Source organism: Thermobia domestica, chromosome 14 (assembly GCF_964235325.1).
Source record: "Thermobia domestica chromosome 14, izTheDome1.hap1.1, whole genome shotgun sequence".
Classification (NCBI taxonomy): domain Eukaryota; kingdom Metazoa; phylum Arthropoda; class Insecta; order Zygentoma; family Lepismatidae; genus Thermobia; species Thermobia domestica.
Genome location: NC_137467.1, coordinates 154,541,871 through 154,562,210, shown reverse-complemented (window position 1 = coordinate 154,562,210; position 20,340 = coordinate 154,541,871). Strand labels below are relative to the sequence as shown.

The following is a 20,340-nucleotide window of genomic DNA, read 5'->3' as shown; positions in this document are numbered from 1 at the left end:
AACCGAGAACCACAAATGTCATTGCCCAAACCCTTCTTAAAGAGATTTCGACGTGAAGGTGATGACTTTTTGACGAGTATTTTGACTGAAAATGAAAGCTGTTTCCATCATTATGAACCTGAAACAAAACGACAGAGTATGGAATGTCACTACTTGAGTTCGCCTCGAAAGAAAAAAGCGTAGACAATGTGACTGGTAGGGAAAGTTATGGGGAGCATCTTCTGGGATGCGCAGGATTGCATTCTGGTTGACTTTCTTGAGCCTGGACAAACCATAAATTCTGCCTACTACATCCAGACACTTTTGAAGCTCCGTCGCGCCTTGCGTGATAAAACGTCCTGGAAAGAAAATCACCCTTCAACAGGATAATGCGCGTTCGCATACTGCACGTGCCACTATGGAGCATATCAGGAGATTTGGGTGGGAAACACTTACACATCCTCCCTACAGCCCCGAGATGGCACTCTCAGATTACCATCTTTTCGTCTTTGTGAAGGAACAGATGCAAAGCCATCGCTACGAGACACTGGAGGATATTCAGCAAGTAGTGCGTCAGTGTCTACGGGCAGCTGGAACGGAATTTTATCGCAAGGGTATTTTCAAACTTGCAGAACGATGGATAAAAAATGTGAAAAAAAAAAAAAAGACTATGTGGAAAAGTGAAAGAAAGGTCTGTAGATTGAGATAATATATTTGGTTTCACTTACAAATAAAGATACGGCTGTGAAAAAACGTTGCTCACGACTTTCAGTATTCCCCTCGTATAAGCACACCGGGCAATAACTCGCAGATCTTATTTAGACCGTATATCACCACCTACTATTTGGATTCTGTTTGGAAGTGGCTCCAACTTAGATATGAATTAACTCGCTCATCAGTAGATTCTGTAGTTGCAGTGAACCACAGAAACGAATATGTCTACGTTTTATCAGCTGTTCCAAAAGTAGCTATACATTTTAAACTGATTTAAATCTGCTGACCTTGTAGGCCAGTGGAAATGCTTAAATGTAAATGTACACACGCTCAGCTCTGAGAACAAAGCCATTCTATTGAAATGTCTACTGTGCCTTCATGAACATGTAAAAATGAACATGCTGGCTCCTCATTACTTTCACCTGTACAAGTACATTCAAGTCAGGGTATGAAAAAACATCTGAATATTATGAAAGAGCCTTCTAAACTTTCAACGATACGCTCCACACGCTACGGGGGAAATGGTTCATTGGGCTTTAGGCACCTTGCATTATAGATATAGACAAAAACGCGGCTCATCGGAGCATACTACAATGTTTCCAATGTGCTACATTGTCTGCTTTCTTCAGCCCATGTACAACATTAAGGAGTGTCTTTCTTGGAATTCGGCTGCAAATGACTATTGCACAAAATTCCCTTCGCAATGTTCTTTTCGCAAATTAGTTGGGATGGACCTGTATTCAGGGAACTGCACCAATCATCGAAATCTATTAGAATAAATTAATATGGGCGTTTAACTGGAACTCAAGGTTACTATTTCACTCATAAATATAACTTCTATCAGTTCATTTAGTAAAGGAACTTTTTCTAAACAGCTTCTCCGTATTTCATGATTTTTAGTAAATGAGTGGACCAAGACCTAGCATAGACTTTTATCACATTATCGGCACAGGAGGTGATGGTGGGCAGGTATTGACACAGACACACATCCTATATTGTCTAATCCATATTTTTCGGGATTGCTGAGATGAATATTGACCCCTCCCCCCCATGTTATTTATGTCCAAAATCATCCCTCATCGGCATGGGGGGTGACGTAAAAATACACGAAACAGGTCGACATTAGTATCCAACCAATAGTTTTCTGGGTCACTGAGATAAGTAGTGTCACACCCGATGCTGTTGAAGTTCAAATTCGTCTCTCATCGCCATGAAAGGTGAGGGGTTGGGACCCCATTATACTGTCAATGAAATGCATATCCTACGGGGAAAAGGTTTTAATACTTTTAATAAAATTGTTCATCCTGCGAAGATCAAGCTTTTCATCTAGTAGGAGGATATACTATAAACTGGCAGCTAATTCAGTACATACCTTTGTTCCATGTATCCTCATTGCTTGTGCCGCCAGTTGATGTAATTTTTCACGATATAACTGGGCCGCTCGTGAATTATATTTCTGCTGTGCATCTGATGTGGTACAGTTGTGTTGTCGAAAAAATGACATCTGGAGAGAAAAATTAGAAAATGAACACATCATGAAATTATCAAGAACATACAAATAAAGAAATGAAATTTATTTGAAGATCTGTAGGGAACAGAGAGACAGGTGATAAAGACTGAAGATACACTACGAGTGATACTGTGTAACACTGGGCCGAGAATTGAACATGGATCTTTACGTTAACCACTGTTCTGCCCAGTCTGCTCTCTGAATAGTCATATTCTACCAACCTTAAAAAGTCACCTCTGGGAAGTATAGTGGTTAACGCAAAGTACGGTTAAGATATAGACCTAGATTCGATCCTCTGTCCAGTCGTTAATTGTTTCCCACAGTATAACAATGGATTCGCCTGTAGAGGAATTACTGTGATATAAATTCTGTTATTTCCTTCATTAATCATATGTAATACAGACTGAATAACTGATACGATCCAATATGAGGGGGAGGAAACAATAAAAATACAAAGCTATGATGCTGTTCCCAAAATCACACAGTCTAGAATCGAACCAGGGACGAGAACTCTACCACTACCCGGCAAGTCGAAAGTAGTGTTTGAATTATGATTTACAATACACATGATGCAGAAAAATATCTAACTTCGGGAGGAAATTCTTCATACCAAATTAAAGAAAAAAAAATCGGTTCAAAGATGCTTTCTTTCGGAGTTATAAGATGCCGATAGTGCAAGGAATTAGCTTTCCAAATAGCCTGAGACTGGTAACTATAGGATCCACCTTGATTAGAAAATACAGAAACTTAAGAATCTAGTACGATTGAAATTTCTATCTCGATCTTGAAAACACACCCTGTTATTATAATACAGAATATCTACAACAAAGTGACATAATGTTGATATTTCAAGGTAGCTTAGTGATGAAAAGAGAAAAATTATACTACTGCTTAAAGTAAAGCAACTGTCTTAAATCTTAGAAACAAGGGTGTGCCTGTGTAAAACAACATACTTACTGCGTTCGCATTGCCACCTAATTGCATCTGCCTCAACTGTAGCCATGTCCAATTCGTATCTAGCTGAGTGGAACGTACAAAAGACACATGGACACCTAGGCCTCGATGAACCGCTGAGCAGTCAATACAGATGAACACACCGAATGTAACACTAGCCCATGTTGGATTTTTGGAATTGCAATCGAAACACACCTGAAGAAAAGAAAAATAAAATTACAGCAAAGGTAGTACAGAAGCATGTTTTGTATTAAGTAAATGCTGAGATGGTAAGTCAGAATACCCAGTAGTTTTGTTGGGAAGAACTTACACTTGCTGACCAATTGAAGTACATAACTTTAGTTTACAAGACTTCGTTAACGAACATACAAGTATCTTGTTGCACATTAAAGGAAGCCATTGGCCTACCTTGTGCAAAACTAATCCAGTCAGGATTCGTACACCTTCGTAAGATTCCGTTTTATATCTTTTCGTCGTCTTCTCAGTCTTCCTACTACACCTCTAAACACTCTAAATGTATTTGATTAGTCTATTTCATTTTAAGCGCCTTGATCTAACCAGTAAATTCAGAAAGGTATAAGTAAAGAGAAACCTGAAAAATGAGCTTGTGACTACTGCCACATATTAGTGCACAGAAAAACTGCATTTCTGATCTTGGAGTTAGTACTTATTGGACTACTTCGGCTTCATAGCTACGTGGCAGTATATTAAGTTACCGATGGCATTCTGCAATAGGTGAAAACATTCGTCACATAGTGCCTCATGCATTATTTGTTTGCGGTCTCTGTGGCTATTTGAAATTCTAGCTTTAGGAAATGCCAAATATTTTCTATAAGATTCATGTCCGGCGATTGTCTCAGTTTTATGCTATGACATGGCGGCAAGTCGTCCGTCCATTTAATACATAGCGTCCCGCAACGGTTCTCCTATTTCATAGAAGGGTAGCAATCCATCTTGCAATACTGATGTATTTCCTAATATTGTTATGGTCATTACAAAAATGAGAACTACGACCACCTTTACAATTTGCACAAATTTCATCGGAGAATGTGACATGATTTCAGAGGTATTGAGGTTCGCTGCATATACTGTAAATTGTCTCTTCATTTCATTTATAGTTTTGTAAGCAGAGGTATCTTTTGGCTACATATCGGCACTTGCCCATACTATGCAAATACTGATGGACAGCTCGTGCTGATTCTTCAATCTCGGCTGCGATGTTATTGGCAGCTTTGCATGGCTGGATTTTTGCTCTCCGGACGACCCCACGCTTATGGGGTGGCGCTAGTCGGAGTTGAATCGATCTTGAGTCTACACATTTCTTTTCATCTCGTCTGAGCTGCACTATAATCCTGTTAATAATTACTAGCGGTACAACACTGGTAGAACGCGGATTTCTACCACATTCCTAATTGGGTAAATTTCGTCAGCACCTCACAGCCAAATTAACGTACCATGATGTCACTTGTATGCTCACACAACATCAGTCGTTCACATTTATTGTGTTTCTGTAAAATTGTGTTGTAAAATGAAAATGAAATCTTTAAGTTTCACGTCCCACGGTTATACCGGCTAGGCTAAAGGGGACGGTGATGATGAGAAATGAATAAAATGGTGGAATGAAGAAAGCGGGGGAACCCCGAAAAATCCCACGGACACGGTGTTCGTCCACCACAAATCTCACTTGGCGCGAGCTGGGACTGGAGCAAGGCCCCACGCACCAGAGGTGAACGCTCTACCACTGACCCACCGCATAAAATTGTGTTAGTCTGAGGGTGAATTTACTTATGTCAGGGAAGTATAGTCGAATCTCATGTTATTATTTTCCCCATTCATTTGCTTGTTGCTTCCTTCGATTCGAAAAAAAATTCCATCTCTTTTGTGTTCGTCCTGCAGTGTTGGCGACCAGGTTTCTCGTCTATAGAGTACTACTGGCAACATAATACCAAGATTTCAAATTTAACCTCCTCGATATGTTTGTCGCGAAGGCGAGCACAGGTTTTTGCATCGAATTGTAGCACAGATTTCACCTAATCAGACTAGTTTTAATTTCTTCCCTAATTCCATTCTCGTTTGTTACAACAACACCTGGGTATTTTAAAAGATAAACTTTCTCCTTACTACCATCGATTACAATGACCTATAGTTTAAAGTGAAATCCGAACACCGTTAAGGCGTTCAAATTTTTTAATTCTCTCACACCGCACGCTAGCCATTAGTCCAACAGGTAATGTTTTTACAATTTATTATCAACTCTACATCCTCCATGTATACGAACAAGTTGTAGGAGTGTAGTGAAGGGTAGTAATCATTGAATATTCGGGCATAGTGTTGTTGCGGTTTTCGTTACTACAATTTCGTTGTAATCCAGTCAAGGAACGAACGCCCCCCCCCCCAAAAAAAGCTGATCTATTAACTGTCGGGAGGGGGCCTAAACGACATACTAAAAGTCCCTAAGGGTGCAGGGTCGGCGGAAAGAGTGGTAAAAGTATTTATTTATTTATTTTGAAGTTGCTGCTAAATAACTTAAAAACTATATAAGATAGAGGGGAACTAACAGACCATCCTGACTGAGGATTTCTTTAACTTTCCTCTAAACATGCAAGGCAAATACTAACATAGTTCAAGTTAGGAGCAGAGATGAAAGAAAGCTGCTATATTAACCCTTTTGGCACATGCACTATGTTACACACACATCTAATCAATTATCATCTTCTAGACCCTGTACCTTTCCTTCTATGTGAATTTTTCCCCTAATTTCTAGAGATAAACAGTGTATCAAAATGCATCTTCTGCTCTTTGCATTCGACAACATAAAGTAATAACGTCCCTTCAAGTTTCGGCTTGAAACCAAGCCACGTCTCTCGGAGTAGCGTAGAAACATTTCTGTTTTGCTTCGCAAAAATGGAAGGAAAAGAAAGTTTATCAGCATTGTTTGTTGGTACTTTAGGTCTTAAGTTCATCCGCACACAGTAAAGAAGGAGTATCACAGTGTTCTGGGCCAAAGAAGGGAAGTGAGCAGTGTCTTAGTTCCTATTTATGTGGGTTTGTTTTATTTTCATTAGCGAATGGTAATTGGGTGGTGTAATTTGAGTGTAATACCTAGTATATTAGAAAGACAGAAGTGTTGTTACTGGTTTCGATTACCCTATAGTAGAGACATGCATGGGCCGGGCTCGGGCCGATTAATTGCAATTCTTTAATAATTATTAACTTTCGTTAAACGATAATTAGAATAAAGGAAATGTTGAAGAAGTGTGTCCGTGAAAAATGTTACAAAATGAAACTTTTAAAATTTATCGGGCCCGGGCCGGGCTTGGGCCAAGAATTAAAGAACTTATCGGGCCGGGCCGAAAATCTCCAAAACTTTTCGGGCTCGGGCTGAGCCGGGCCTAGGTACATTCGGGCTGGATTGGGCTCGGGCTGGAACATTCGGCCCGTGCAGGTCTCTACCCTATAGTATCTCATTTATATTGTCAAACTGGATTGAGAAATATTTATTACATCGTAACTATTCTAGATATTACAACGAGACTTGTTATACGCATCATGTATACGCCATAGTATTTTTCAAGATAGATTATATTCAAATACCTGTAGCCGAGACCGCTCCAGGAGGCAGAAAATTTTTAAAAATCCCCACTTATCACAAATTTCCATGTTTTTCGCACATCGTGAACACATGCACACGGTAATAATTGAAAACAACTTCCAATCTGAAGAGAATGACGTATTTATTGTAACACTTGGATAAATACTACCGTTTTGGAAACTATTTTACATGTTCTACTTTTTCCCTATTTATATATGAAATTTGGTATTGCCGAACAGGCTTGAAAAATATTTTCCCTCGTAGTTATTCTCGATATTGCAATGAAACTTGGGACATTCTTTACGTACTAAGTAAATTTTTCAAGGTAGATTATGTTAGGGTACCTGTGGCCGAGGTGTCTCCAAGGGGGCACCAAATTTCAAGAAATGAAGTTTTGGAGGGAAATTTCTATATTTTATCCGAAACATCCTTTCTGTCATGACATGCACGCTTGCGCATACAGTACCACTTGAAGGCTTGTTTTATTCTGAAGAGAATAACGCATAGCTACTTAAAAGTTTTCCTTAAAAAAAAAAAAAAAAAAAAAAAAAGATATGTTACTTTAAAAAAAAAAAACTGAATTGCTGGAGTTTTCATTTTCAGTTGCCAATCTGCTTTCTTATAATATATTTTAAGATTAGAGGAGCTCCGTAACATACGATAACAGTACTATACGAAGGAACTAGACAGTTTTGTATAGAGTACCAAAAAGTAGGTAATTGTATATAATATAAAATGGGAATAAAATTCCTTACTACACTCAGGATTTAAATCCCTTAACTAGCAGTCGTAACTAAGAATTTCTTTCATCATAATCATAGGTATTCTGCCTTTGTTGGCAGGTCACTTGCCGCAGCTGAGAAGCTTCCATGCTCCACGGTCCTCCGCTAACTTCTTCATCTTCGCGTATGATCTTTCTGTTTTTATATCATTCATTAATTGTAGTCTCCTTCACCCCTCGGGGACGTCCCTCATGATACAATATCTTCTTAGGCAATGTCCCAACCAGTTTCTCTTCCTCTTCCTAATAATATCTAAAAGTGTTCTTTTCTCACCCACCATTTCTAACTCCCTCATTCGTTTTCCGCTCGACCCAACTAATTCTTTCCATTCTTGTCCACACCCAAATTTCGAAGGCTTCCAGTCTATTTCCATCACCTTTACGTAATGTCCACGTTTCCGCCCCATACAGTACAACACTCCACACGAAGCATTTTATGAATCTTTTTCTCAACTCTTTATTCAAGGTCCCACAAAACAGACTTTTCTTCCTCCTAAAGGCTTCTTTCGCCATTCCTATCCTTGCTTTTATTTCACGTTCGCAATTCATGTTACTACAGGGTGGCCACTCATTTGGAATTTCAAAATTCCCTGACTTTTCCAGAAAATTTCTAGAGAGATCTAAAATTGGTATAGCATTGTTTTTCAAAGCTTAAACAGAAGCTACAAGCGAAATGCAATGTGGACTAGAGGATCATTATTAAAAAAAGATTCACAAAAAACACCAGCGAAGAAAAATAGTCTAATTTTAATCACTTACTTGCCTAATTTTCAATTCTCCTGTGTGTTTCCACTCCACTGTAACCAACTGCTGCACAGGATGAGAAGAGGAATGTCTATCCCTATCGCTTTCCAATCTTAAGCTTAATACTAGTCACAAAAGTACACACACTTACAGTCCACTACTAAAACACAAATTACTGGAACGAACACTACTTTACTGAAATGTTTTAAAACCTCAAATCACAGACTTGCAGTTCAATACAATCAAACTGAAGTTAAGACCACATCCACTTAAATGTTTTAAGACCTCAAACCAATAATCTCATCATCAATTGCAGACAGTTTCTCCTTGACATCATTCAACAACATTTTCTTCGTCTCGAGTTCAATAACTTTATTCTTAATGGCATTTCTCTTCTTCTGTTTCTTCTCTTCCTTTTCTTGATTCCTCAGAGAATCAACATATACTCCATGAGCATTGCGGGCAGCATGAACAACCCTCTTTGTAATTGGAAACTTATCAATACCACCCACAGCTGAAATTTTATCATGTACCTGCCTGAGTGCAATTAGACTCAACTCACTTTGATTTTCAATTAAACATTCTTTGTTGATTGAAAATCCCCTCTCCACACTAGCATTTCCATGAGATAAAATGAGGAGAAATTTCACAAAATCAGTCATATGTATTGAGCATGCGCCTAAATGCAGCATCTCCATCCAATGATCATCTAATCTCTTACTTTTCCTGTCATAAGTCCTCATTGCTTCCAATACAAGAGGATTTTTAGCAAAAACTTTGAATTCACCTTGGATTTCATCAGCTAATGTTCCTGAAATCCAATTCTTGGATACTACAATTTCTAGGCAATTGGACAATCTCTTTGCAGCTACAGTGTCATCCATAACAAACACACTTGGATCCAGGAAAGAAATTGCTCTTGTCAGGTTGAATTTTAGAGGTGACCTGTCCATTATTTTCAGTATGAATTTCTGACATCGTGCGCGACAGTCTTGTCGAAATTCAAGTCTGTCTATCCGATACGGTATTGGCTTTTCGTATAGCATCCTTTGATGTGTACCCAATGTTTACAAACTTGGCTGGCTTTAAGTTTTCGCTATTATTGAAATCAATCTTAACCAATGGCCGGCCTTCCAAAACACTATCTTTCACAAAACGACCTGCAACAGACAATACTATGGCCTGGAGCGAGTTGTAAAGGAAAGGAGCTAATGGAGCTTCTCCCTGAAATTCACGCAGGAAAGGTTCAACAGTTTTTTGCTAATGTTGTGAAAAAGCCAAGTTTTGCACCAAGCAGGTTATCGTTTGTGAAATGTCTTACAGTATCAAAGCTTTTGCACTGTGGTATTTTCTTCTCATCAACAGCCCACTGTACGTATTTCTTTACGTTCGGTAATATTTCCATCGCCCGGGAAGCAACGTCCGAATTTTCTGTCCATCTAATGCTGCAAAATTTTTTCGGAAACACAGAAGACCCTGTGCATCTTATGTAATCTGCACGACGAGCTGGAACGTCTTTGAATAAATTATAAGACGCCCTTAGGAATTCTTCTAATTTCCAACCTGTTGCTTGCATGGCAGCTTTAAAAGCACAATTCATAGTATGCAGCCCACAACTTCCAATATCAAGAAGAATTGGATCTGAAGGTGAACTTGCAAGATCTTTCTGCAGGCCACTTAAAAATTTGAAGTTAACATGTGGACCATCCATCGAAACTTGAACAATTTTCTTGAGGTCCAAACCTAAGATACCATTCTTGAAACTAACTTGAACGTCTGCTGACGTTGAATGTCCGAGGAACACTGAATTTAAATATCTTGCTGACACTTGGTTTCTTTCATTGTCCCAAAACCGAATCGTAAGGTCCATTTGCTGCTTTTGCGAGACTTTGTTAAGGCTTTCATCAAACCCAATAACATAATGCTTGCAAGGTTCTATTTCTTTGAGAAGATCACCTTTAAAAAGTCGTCCAAGACCATGAACGATAGTATAAGCTAACTTGGTACGTTGTAATTGCATCTTACTACAAATTTCGCTATCAGGGAACATGAGCATGAAATTTGTTGCCAGTCGGGAAGCAGATCGGAATGACAAGTGTTCCATTACTGCCTGCAAACACCACAGAACTTCAGCTTTAGTTACTGACTCAGATCCCCTTGGATCAGCCACTGTATATATATATATATATATATATATATATATATATATATATATACTGAACCGGATAGTTAGCGCGTGTGCGTACGATGCACGTAGTCCCGGGTTCGATTTCCTGTGGACACTCAAAAGTTTTGGTGTTGGCCCAGAGAGTATGGAGCTACCTGTATTAAGAAGTAGCGGACTTCGGTCTAGAAAGCCGGCATTAACAACTTTAGGTAAGCCCGGGTCCCAAAGGTTTTGTCTTGCCAGCAGTGGCGTGCGATGGTTATGCAACCGGGGAACAGGTCGACATAGATAGGAAATATTGTGTAACAAAACAACGAAACTGAAGTAAATGAGCACTAATAAAATGTGCTTTTAAGAAATCAGAAAATTTTGTTTGTAGCTGATTTTTTTTAGAGCAGGAGTACATGCAGTAGCGGAATTGGGTGTAAAAACTAGGAGGAGGGGAATGCAATTACTTTAAACTGGTGGTCAAAAGGTTAAATATCTGTTAAAAAAAAAAAAAAAAAAAAAAAGCATGGCCAATTAATTGAGTGTCTCAAAAAGTTCTGCAGCCACTGAGTACAAATGCATGTGGAATCCACACAGTTTTTGATTCCACATAGAAATACACGCATTAACCAAAATTCCACACATTTTGTGGAATTCGACACACATTCGGAACTCTTCCGGCAGAAATACTCAACTATCGTTCAGCCTTTATATTAATCACGTGACTACCAAAACGGGATGCAGGGGCGCAGCCCCGAGCGAATTCTGGAAATCAAGCAGCCATCGAACTAAACAAGTTTATTAATTACAAAATGGTCCCGATTTCGCTCCAGCTCAATTCATGGGCAGCACTAAATGACAAAAGAATATGAAGAAAGTATGCGCAGCCCAAACCAGCAGAGCTAGATAAACGAAACCTAGAATGAAGGAGAAATCTGGGGGCGAAGCCCCCAGCGACCAAAGCTATTTTGTATATAAATAAACCGGCTAAATGGCTAGGAATACAGCAGAACGTAAATTTTTCCCCGAGTAAAAATTCCATGTTTTTCATCAAAATTCCCTGACTTTTCCAGAATTAAAAAATTCCCTGACTTTTCCCGGTTTTCCAGGTGAGTGGCCACCCTGTACTACTAATGTTAGAAATTTCTTTAGTTACCCTCAAAACAAGTCAGGGAAATATTAAATATGAAGAAATCGCCCTCCTCCTCTTAAAGCGGAAATTTTCAAAAACAAGGAAAGACGAGTTCCCTTAATTTTAATGAAGACTTTCTACAAGTGAGCTTCATCTTCCTAACTTCATTGGCTCATGGAGGCACGGTGGTATAGCACTTATCTCTGGTGCATGGAGTCCTTGGTTCGACCCCCAGCCAAGTAAGTTTGTGGTGGACACCATTATGTCCGTGAGTTTTCTCGGGGTACTGCCGTCTCCTCTCACATCTCACTCCTTCAAATTCTTTCATCATCACTCACTCACTTTAATCGTTGCCTTCCTTGGCCTGAAGGGCATAATCGTGGAACGTTAAACTGAAGGATATTTCATTTCATTTTGACGGGCTCATGAGATACTGTATTTGTGGCTGAAACTTTGAACTCCCTCTACTTCCATTACGATGCGCATAAAAAACCCTGCTCAAGGTAAGTACTATGTTCGAAAATCCATTTCAAATTGTTCAACCGTTATCCCGTGATGCGATTACAAACAGGCAACATCGTTTTCAATGTGGAGGAAGAAATAGAAAGTGTCCCCTTAAAACCGGAATTTTCATAACGCTGATACATGGGTCCACTTATTTTTGATAAGGAGTTTATACACCAAGTTTCATCTTCCTAATTTGACACAATCGTGATATACTAAATTTTTTGCACAAATATTGACTCTTCGCCTCCCCCTTAGAATATGCATTTTAATCAAAGAAACATGATAAAAACCCAGTTCGGGGTTACGATAGCTAAATCCAAAAATTCATTTCAAATTATTTAGCCGTTTCCCCGTGATGCGATCACAATCGAGATCATTTTCATTTTCATATAGATTACACTTGAAGACAGGGGATCTCCAAGTGTGTCTCTAAAATACCAAAATTTACGGGGAAATTGATAGAATTATAGGAAAATTAAGCAGCAAATAAACGGAAAAGGTAATAAGGCAATAAAGATCATCACTGTACGGTGACTACGGAAGTTTAATCTTGGACTACATGAAGGATCGCATTAGGCCACATTAGGTCAACTGACAATACAGCATAATATATCAGTGTTTCAAACCTACTGTCTTCGTACTAACCTAGATATTGTGTGTGATCATAAAACTACAGCAAAGGTGCGCCACACGCAAGACATTCGATTTTATACTGTATGAAATGTCTTTTCACTATACTCATTGATAACTACACCAACCATCGCTGACGCGCCTGCTCCCTACGTACACACTACCACTAGGGCTTCTATACTGCGCTTCTGCCCTGACTGTTAGAAAGTATTCGTGCTCTTAAGGGCAAAACTAGCAAAAGGTTGTTTGCGTTTTAAAGTTGGTTAACAATGTTTTGTGCACTGTATTTTAAGCCATGGGGCACTGTTATCGACATTTTCGAATATGACTCTTTACAATACTGAATATCTGACAGGCCTCCGCCAAGTGAACTTTGTGGTGGACAAACACCGTGCTCGTGGGTTTTCTCGGGGTTCTCCCGTTTCCTCCCATTTTCTTCATTCCACCATTTCACTCATCTCTCATAATCACCGTCTCCTTTAGCCTAACCGGCATAACCGTGGGACGTAAAACTCAGAGATTTCATTTCATTTCATTTTGAATATCTGACAGGTACTACTTTTGCGCAGTAATACAATATGGATGCATACTTCGTGACGAATAAAGAACGCATAAAATTAAGAAATATTTGCGAAATACAATCACAACTGAAGTAGGAAATGAAAATGAAATGAATTCTTCCAGTTCAATGTCCCACGATTATGTCTTTTAGGCTAAGGGAGGCGGATGAATAAGGTAAGTGAATGATGGAATAACTCGTGAAATGATGATGTGGGACGAAACGGGAGTAATCCGAGAAAATGCACGAACATCATGATGTCCACCATGAGCTACTTGACAGGGGATAGAACCAAAGACTTCACACAAAGATATAAGCACTATCACTGAGCCACCTCCCCCCACCCCCGCAAGTGAAGAAGGGAAATGAAACAGGAGTAATTGTAAGATATATTAACCCAACTATACGTAAAAAGTAAAATAACGTTTAAAACACCTTTACGTTCCTCCGATCACTGGAGGACATCAGCAGAATCTTAGACGAACACTATTGCAGCAAATTTTACTGAGCGCAATTGAAATTCGTTATGCATAATTCCGGACTTTTTTTTTTTTTTTTAATGGCTATCTGTCTCCTAATGATGACCTCTTGATAAATATATTTTAAGCCTGAATCTGGACATGTACTAAGAAACAGAACTGAAGAAAGTAGGGCTACATTTTTGTAGTTTTTATTTATTTAGGTTCATTGTAGCCTCAAAAAACACTGGGAATGTTTGGGCTGGGGCAAATTCCAACAACCCTGTTTACAATGTACTTTACAGTATTGACGGTACACGAGACGAAAACCAAAATTTAACATGGAACCCGGACATCAGCAATTTAAAACTGGTTCAATGGATTAACCTCACCCATGATTCAAGATTCTCAATACAAGAAGTCGTAGGTTTACTCGAACAGATGTTCTACCAAATAGAAAATTTATACGGTACGTAAAATACGATGTGAAACATTTTTCGTGAAGGAATAAGAGTGTGAATGTAAGTAATTTCTGTCAGTGCCCAACATGTTGAAATGAATTTTCAATGGTAGTGAAAGTATTGTATGTATAAATATTTACTGAAGCAGAAGGTAGCAGAATACAAGAGTGCAAGTTGGGTATACATAGACGGCAGGAATTTTCGGATCGTACGTTAGCAATGGATGTAATACAGGTAGAACCAACCTGAAGTATCTACACTAACTTGAAAATGTAAGAAATTTGTCAAAATTTGGTAGAACAAACCTAAAAGCTCTAACCTAACCTAAAAATGTAAGAAATCTGCCAAAAGTTGGTAGAACCGTCTGCTCGAGTAATAACGCAGTTGTTAACTGTCCAAAGTTGGTTGTCCGTTTCTAGCAAAATTTTGAAAATTTACCAAGAAGAAATTAATAATTTGCTTGTTTGCGTGCTTGGTAATGTATATGGACAGCGAAAGTTGTGTTTATTTCCTTATATAAACGGTTCTAAACACAGAACTATTTGGCAAGCGGAGGGAACTACTTGGCGCCAGGTTACTCCATGGTAAAATGATGGGAATATAATGAGCATTTAATTTGTAAACATGACTGGTGATAATCAGGGAAACCTATTAAAAGTAGGTAATAGTTTAATAAATCTAAAAATAAATTGTAGAAAATGCAGTAAGCAAATAACTGTAAAGAAACGCGAAGAAAATTATACTTTTCAATGTAAGGGTAAGTAACATAAACCAATATGGTGGCAAGGTTCTAGAACACAGGTCCCCCTTCCCATTTAGCTGTAATAAAGACAGAGAACTACGTGCCCTGCGATACTCTAACCCGCCTAACCCGCAACACTATGTGAATTAAATATTAAACTTTGGTACACAAAGGAACTAATTATTATGCTTTTAGCCAAAAACTAGGCGGACAACCAACTTCGGAATAAATGCCCATTGGCTAAAGAATACCCTTGCCAAAAGTAGTGTCAAAACAAGGCCACAGCGCAATTGAGATCTCAGCAAATCTGCGAACAGTATCTTACAACTGCTTGTCAAAACCTACTTGAGAGTTTCAGTTTATCTTGCGGAAAAAGAAAAGTTGCTTAACCTTAAAAATATTCTAGCAAGTTATATTACTCATATCCTTACTCAGAATCACGCTTCTTTACTGTTGATAACATTGAGGGCATCTCTCAATCAGATTTCTTTACGTGTCCTTACAGTCTATAAAACCAACTTTTAATGCTGCGTACTACAAATTAAAAATGGAAAGCTGTACATACAAATCACATCATAATACTGGATCTAAGCTATGTTTCCTGTTGAAAGTACTCTTTTATTTTATTTATTCAAAAATTTAAAGTTTTCCATACTTTGATTAGCGCTACATTAACACTTCTTCCACATGCTTACAATTAAGTATACTATTTTAGTGCCTTTCATTGTGATTTAGTTCAATAATACAATACTAGTGAAGCATGCAGACTATCATAAATTTTAATAACTAAATCATACATACCTTATTAGTTGGAACCGCTCTCAATCTCTTGAAAATTGCTTGGATATCATTCCTACTCGGACACTGATCCGCCATGTTTGACTTGTTGTCATGCCTGGAAATGACGTTTATCCCGTACTTACAATCCTGGAAATGACGTCAGGAACTGCGTCACAGAGAGAATTGACGTAGGCGAATTGCGTCATCGAGAATTCAATATAAAAAGTTCTCTCAAAATGAGAAGTGAGCCCCAGAAACCAAAAATCAATAAAGCACAACAGTGGTTTTCGAATGAATGGTCGGTTCTCCTTTTGAATGAAATATTTTAATGCAAATACAAATGAAAGAATTAAAATAAAATCCATAAGAGAAGAATGGTGAGAACATATAGAAATGACTTCAAGAGTCCTTATTCAATATCAAAATCAAAGTAAAAGATGAATGATTTATTTAAAACCAGAACAAGTATTAATTTAAGGTGAAAATAACAAACGTTAATGCGGAATGGCATTATTAGATATATTGAAACAGAGCATAAGCTTGATTTAAATAAATCTATATTCTAGTGCGCCGAAGTTTTCACCTTTGTCATTATTTTGCTAATAAGAACACAGAACACTATACGATAGGCGTAATATTATATAGTGTTGCAGAGCTAACCGAAAGACTATTAAATCAGATTTTACCTTCAGATTAATATGCTTAGTACAGTAAAAAAAAAAAAAAAAAGGACATGGTAGCTCAGTGATACATTTCCTCCCTGATCTAGTAGGTTGCGTGTACATCTTTTAGTGTACGTGGTCCCGTGTTCGATTCCAGGTGAGAAGCATGTATTGAATATTAACCGTTGTAGATACCACTTTAAATGAAAATGAAATCTTTGAGTTTTACGTCCCACGCTTATGCCGGTTAGGCTAAAGAAGACGGTGATGATGAATAATGAATGAAATGGTGGAATGAAGAAAGTGGGAGGAAACGTGAGAACCCCGAAGAAAGCCACGCACACGGTGTTTGTCCACCACAAAGTTCACTTGGCGGGGGCTGGGATCGAACCCGGGACCCCAACCACCAGAGGAGAACTCTCTACCACTGAGCCACCGCGGCCCTAGATACCACTGTGTTCATGTCCCTGTTGCGTTGAGTTACGTCGAAAATAATAGAAAACAGAGTGAAATCTGAAGGTTAAGTAACGGAGAAATACTCGATTAACTTTATAAAAAGAAGCGGTTGAGCTTTCACATCTAGAGCGTGGGACCTGTGTCGACCCTAGCTCTCGCAAGGTGGGCTTTATGGTGGACAAACATCGTGTGCGTAAGTTTTCTCTGCATTCTCATGCTCATCCCACTTTCCTCATTTTACTATTATCATTCATCTCATCATCACCATCTCGCTAAGCCTCGGTGCATAATCGTATGACGATAAATAAAAGCATGAAAAAAGCTTTGTTTTTTTATAGGTAATAGCCTCTTTTTCAAAAAGGTGTATATGCTTTTCTGTTCCTCCGTATATATATATATATATATATATATATATATATATATATATATATATATATATATATATATATATATATATATATATATATATGATCCCCATTTACACTTTTAGTCAGAAAAGTAAAAGATAATTCAAATGTTCTTCATCCTCTAGGAATTAGAATTTACAGTGCAATGTGAATACTATCCCTATCTAAATGTACTTCCTGCAGAATAGCAACGCCACTCCGTATTAATACTCCATTGCTCGAAATCATTTTCTGATACCACGAGGGCGGTTCCGAAAGTTCGTGGACTGAGAACATTGTCGAAGTCCGAGTGAGTACGAGGGGTGGTGTGGATTTCCTTTTCGAAATTGCGTCTCTCACACCCTATACATAATTTCCAGCGATGCAGTAGCTTCTCAATATACGTTGCACACCATTTTCTGAGAATTAGCGTAAGGTAGTGGTTGTAGCAGCTTTTACTTCCTGGTCGGGGCTAACCTTCCCTACTGGTAAGTTTCCTTTAATATTTGGTGAAGTCCAGAAATCCCATATACAAGGTCTGGGCTGTATAGAGGATAGCGTAGAGCAGCAGCTACCAACCTAGTGTACTTGGTGTCCGTTTCGTGAATCCTGCATACTTCATGTCCTCCTGCCTGCCCCTTTTGCGACCTCCGACACAGAATTAAATATTCAATACTACTACTACTACTACTACTTCTACTTCTACTACTACTACTACTACTACTACTACTACTACTACTACTACTACTACTAATAATAATAATAATAATAATAATAATAATAATAATAATAATAAATTTCACTAATCTATATTTATTTAAACAAAATGTAACAATTCATGGTGCCATTATTTTTATACGAGTGTATAATGCATATTAACTAGTGTTTATTTTTCGCAATATTTCTCATTTTCTGTGAGAAACGCAGAAGATAAAATATTCTGAAATCATTAATTTTAATTTTTTATCCGAATGAACAATGTATCCTCATGCGCAAACAATTGCGCGTATACTGTAACCCAGGCCCGGTGCGCCCTCCGAAATATCACAGTATAAATAAAGGTTACAAGTTTTTAGTAATAAATTCTTACAGTTTTATTGGTAAAGAACCCGTGAAAGGTGCAGTGCACCATTTACATTAGGCGCCCTTCCGAGACCACATCAAGGATGAACGATTTTATTTACTCTTCTGTATAGCACAGTTCTGTACAATAAATACACATAGTTACTGTTGGCAAAGAACCCGTGAAAGGTACAGTGCGCCCTTTACATAAGGCGCCCTACGAAACATCACATTATAGATAAGTGGTTTTAGTTATCCTGTATACCAGCTTTGTATAATAAATTCAAATACTGACTGGTAGTACAGAACCTGTGAAGAATACAAGGCGCCCTTTACATAAGATGTCCTGCGAAATATCACAATTTTTTATTTTATTCTTCTGTATTTCAGTTTTGTATTATAAATTCATGCAGTTGCTATTGGCAGAGCACAGGTAAAGAGTATAATCACTTATAAAAATATTATAAAGTTATATAGCTATAAAACGAAACAATGTGATACATCAAGAATAGTTCGGGGTCAAACGTACGATGCACTTATGTAATACTACACTGACACTAGTCTCTAATTTACGAATTTTACGGCATCAAAGCTTTCACAGTCTTAATATGCATCTGTATCCGAACATATGGATTGTTTCTGTGTGTTTTAAAGCAGTGTTCGGATAATCAGTACCTGTTGTATTTCTGAAATATAGCTATATTAATTTCCGTAAAATGTGGTCATCCTGTCACCACGGCACGGCGCGTCCTCAGGTTGCGGATCGAGGAGAAGGCCTCTGGGATATAGAGGTTAGCTGCGAATATACTGAATAAGCAGTCGCGGACAGACAAGGGCTGATCCTCCAACTTGGGGATTCGGTGTGGGGCTAACACAGTTTTCATCCTGTAAAAAAAGGATTGTTCAGATAAGTTAGCAGAATCCTCGGATCAGAACTGATAACTTGGCACGAACTCCGCAAAGTAAAATCGACATGAGATTTGGAACATGAAATATAAGAAGTCTCTATAGGGCAAGCGCGTTAAAATGTGTAACGAATGAGTTTAGAAATATAAGATGTACCTAGTGTGATATCAGGAAGTTAGATGAGAAGGAAATGGAGGAGTCAAGTCGGGAAATTTTACGTTCTTTTACGGGGAACAAATTGAAAATTACCAACTAGAAACAGGGCTTTCCGTTCACAAACGAATACGTAATCTCAGCAATTACATAGGTTGAATTTGTAAATGATAGATTTTCTTTTACTTCTCTTAAGGGTCGGTTGTGTAATATTATTGTTTTAAATGCACATGCCCCAACAGAAAATAAGGATGGCGATTAAAAAAATACAGTTTTTACGAAAGAATAGAACGGGTATTTGATTATCTCCTGCAATATTATATGAAAATTCTGTTAGGCGATTTCAATGCGAAAGTAGAACCGAAGGGTATTTTCAAACCGATTATAGGGAATAAATGTTTGCATATGGAAGGTTGTGACAACGGCGTTAGACTCCTGAACTGTGCAGTATCCAGAAACCTTATCGTGAAGATTACAAAATTCCAACATCGCGACATTCATAAATAAACTTGGACTTCATCAGATGGAAAAACACATATTCAAACTGATCATGTTTTAGTAGACAGAAAAGAACAATCTAGCACAACTGATCTTCGGTCGTTCAGAGGAATTAATTGTGATAGTAAGAGAGAGACTATCGTTTAATAAAGGAAATATTCAATATCTGAAAACGGAGCGGTTTATTTTTTTTTACTTTTTTTAAATAGAGGAGAGTCAGGTGAGAGGAGAGACAGATTGAAGTGTCGAATAGATTCTCGGTTTTAGAAGGTGCGGAGTGCACTTGTGTTCAAGATACTTGGTTGAAATTAGAGATAACATTAAAATTTCAGCAAAAGAAATATTGGAGCACGCAGAAATTCGTAGGAACAGGAACTTTAGGAACTTTAGTACATTCAACCAGGAATGTACTAATACCACTCATTCTAGCTTTGGAACTTCTCGTATAAATTAACAGACAAATTCTGGCCAAAGCATATATTAACTAATAAATAATAGCGTTACAGTTTCGGCAAATTA

The 20,340-nt window shown here is 38.1% G+C and overlaps 1 protein-coding gene across 3 annotated transcripts in view; it reads right to left on the bottom strand.

Annotated features, from left to right (window-relative positions):
* The window catches only part of ArfGAP3 (ADP-ribosylation factor GTPase activating protein 3), a 56,942-nt gene extending 41,079 nt beyond the window's left edge, over window positions 1-15,863 (bottom strand). For all 3 annotated transcript variants that reach the window (XM_081739075.1, XM_081739074.1, XM_081739076.1), the window contains exons 1-3: window positions 15,720-15,863; window positions 3,161-3,352; window positions 2,066-2,197 (exon numbers count right to left, since the gene is read on the bottom strand). In XM_081739075.1, the coding sequence (XP_081595201.1) occupies window positions 2,066-2,197; window positions 3,161-3,352; window positions 15,720-15,794 (399 nt within the window). In that variant the 5' untranslated portion in view covers window positions 15,795-15,863. The remainder of the gene's footprint in view (window positions 1-2,065; window positions 2,198-3,160; window positions 3,353-15,719) is intronic.
* Between the last annotated feature and the right edge of the window lie 4,477 nt (window positions 15,864-20,340).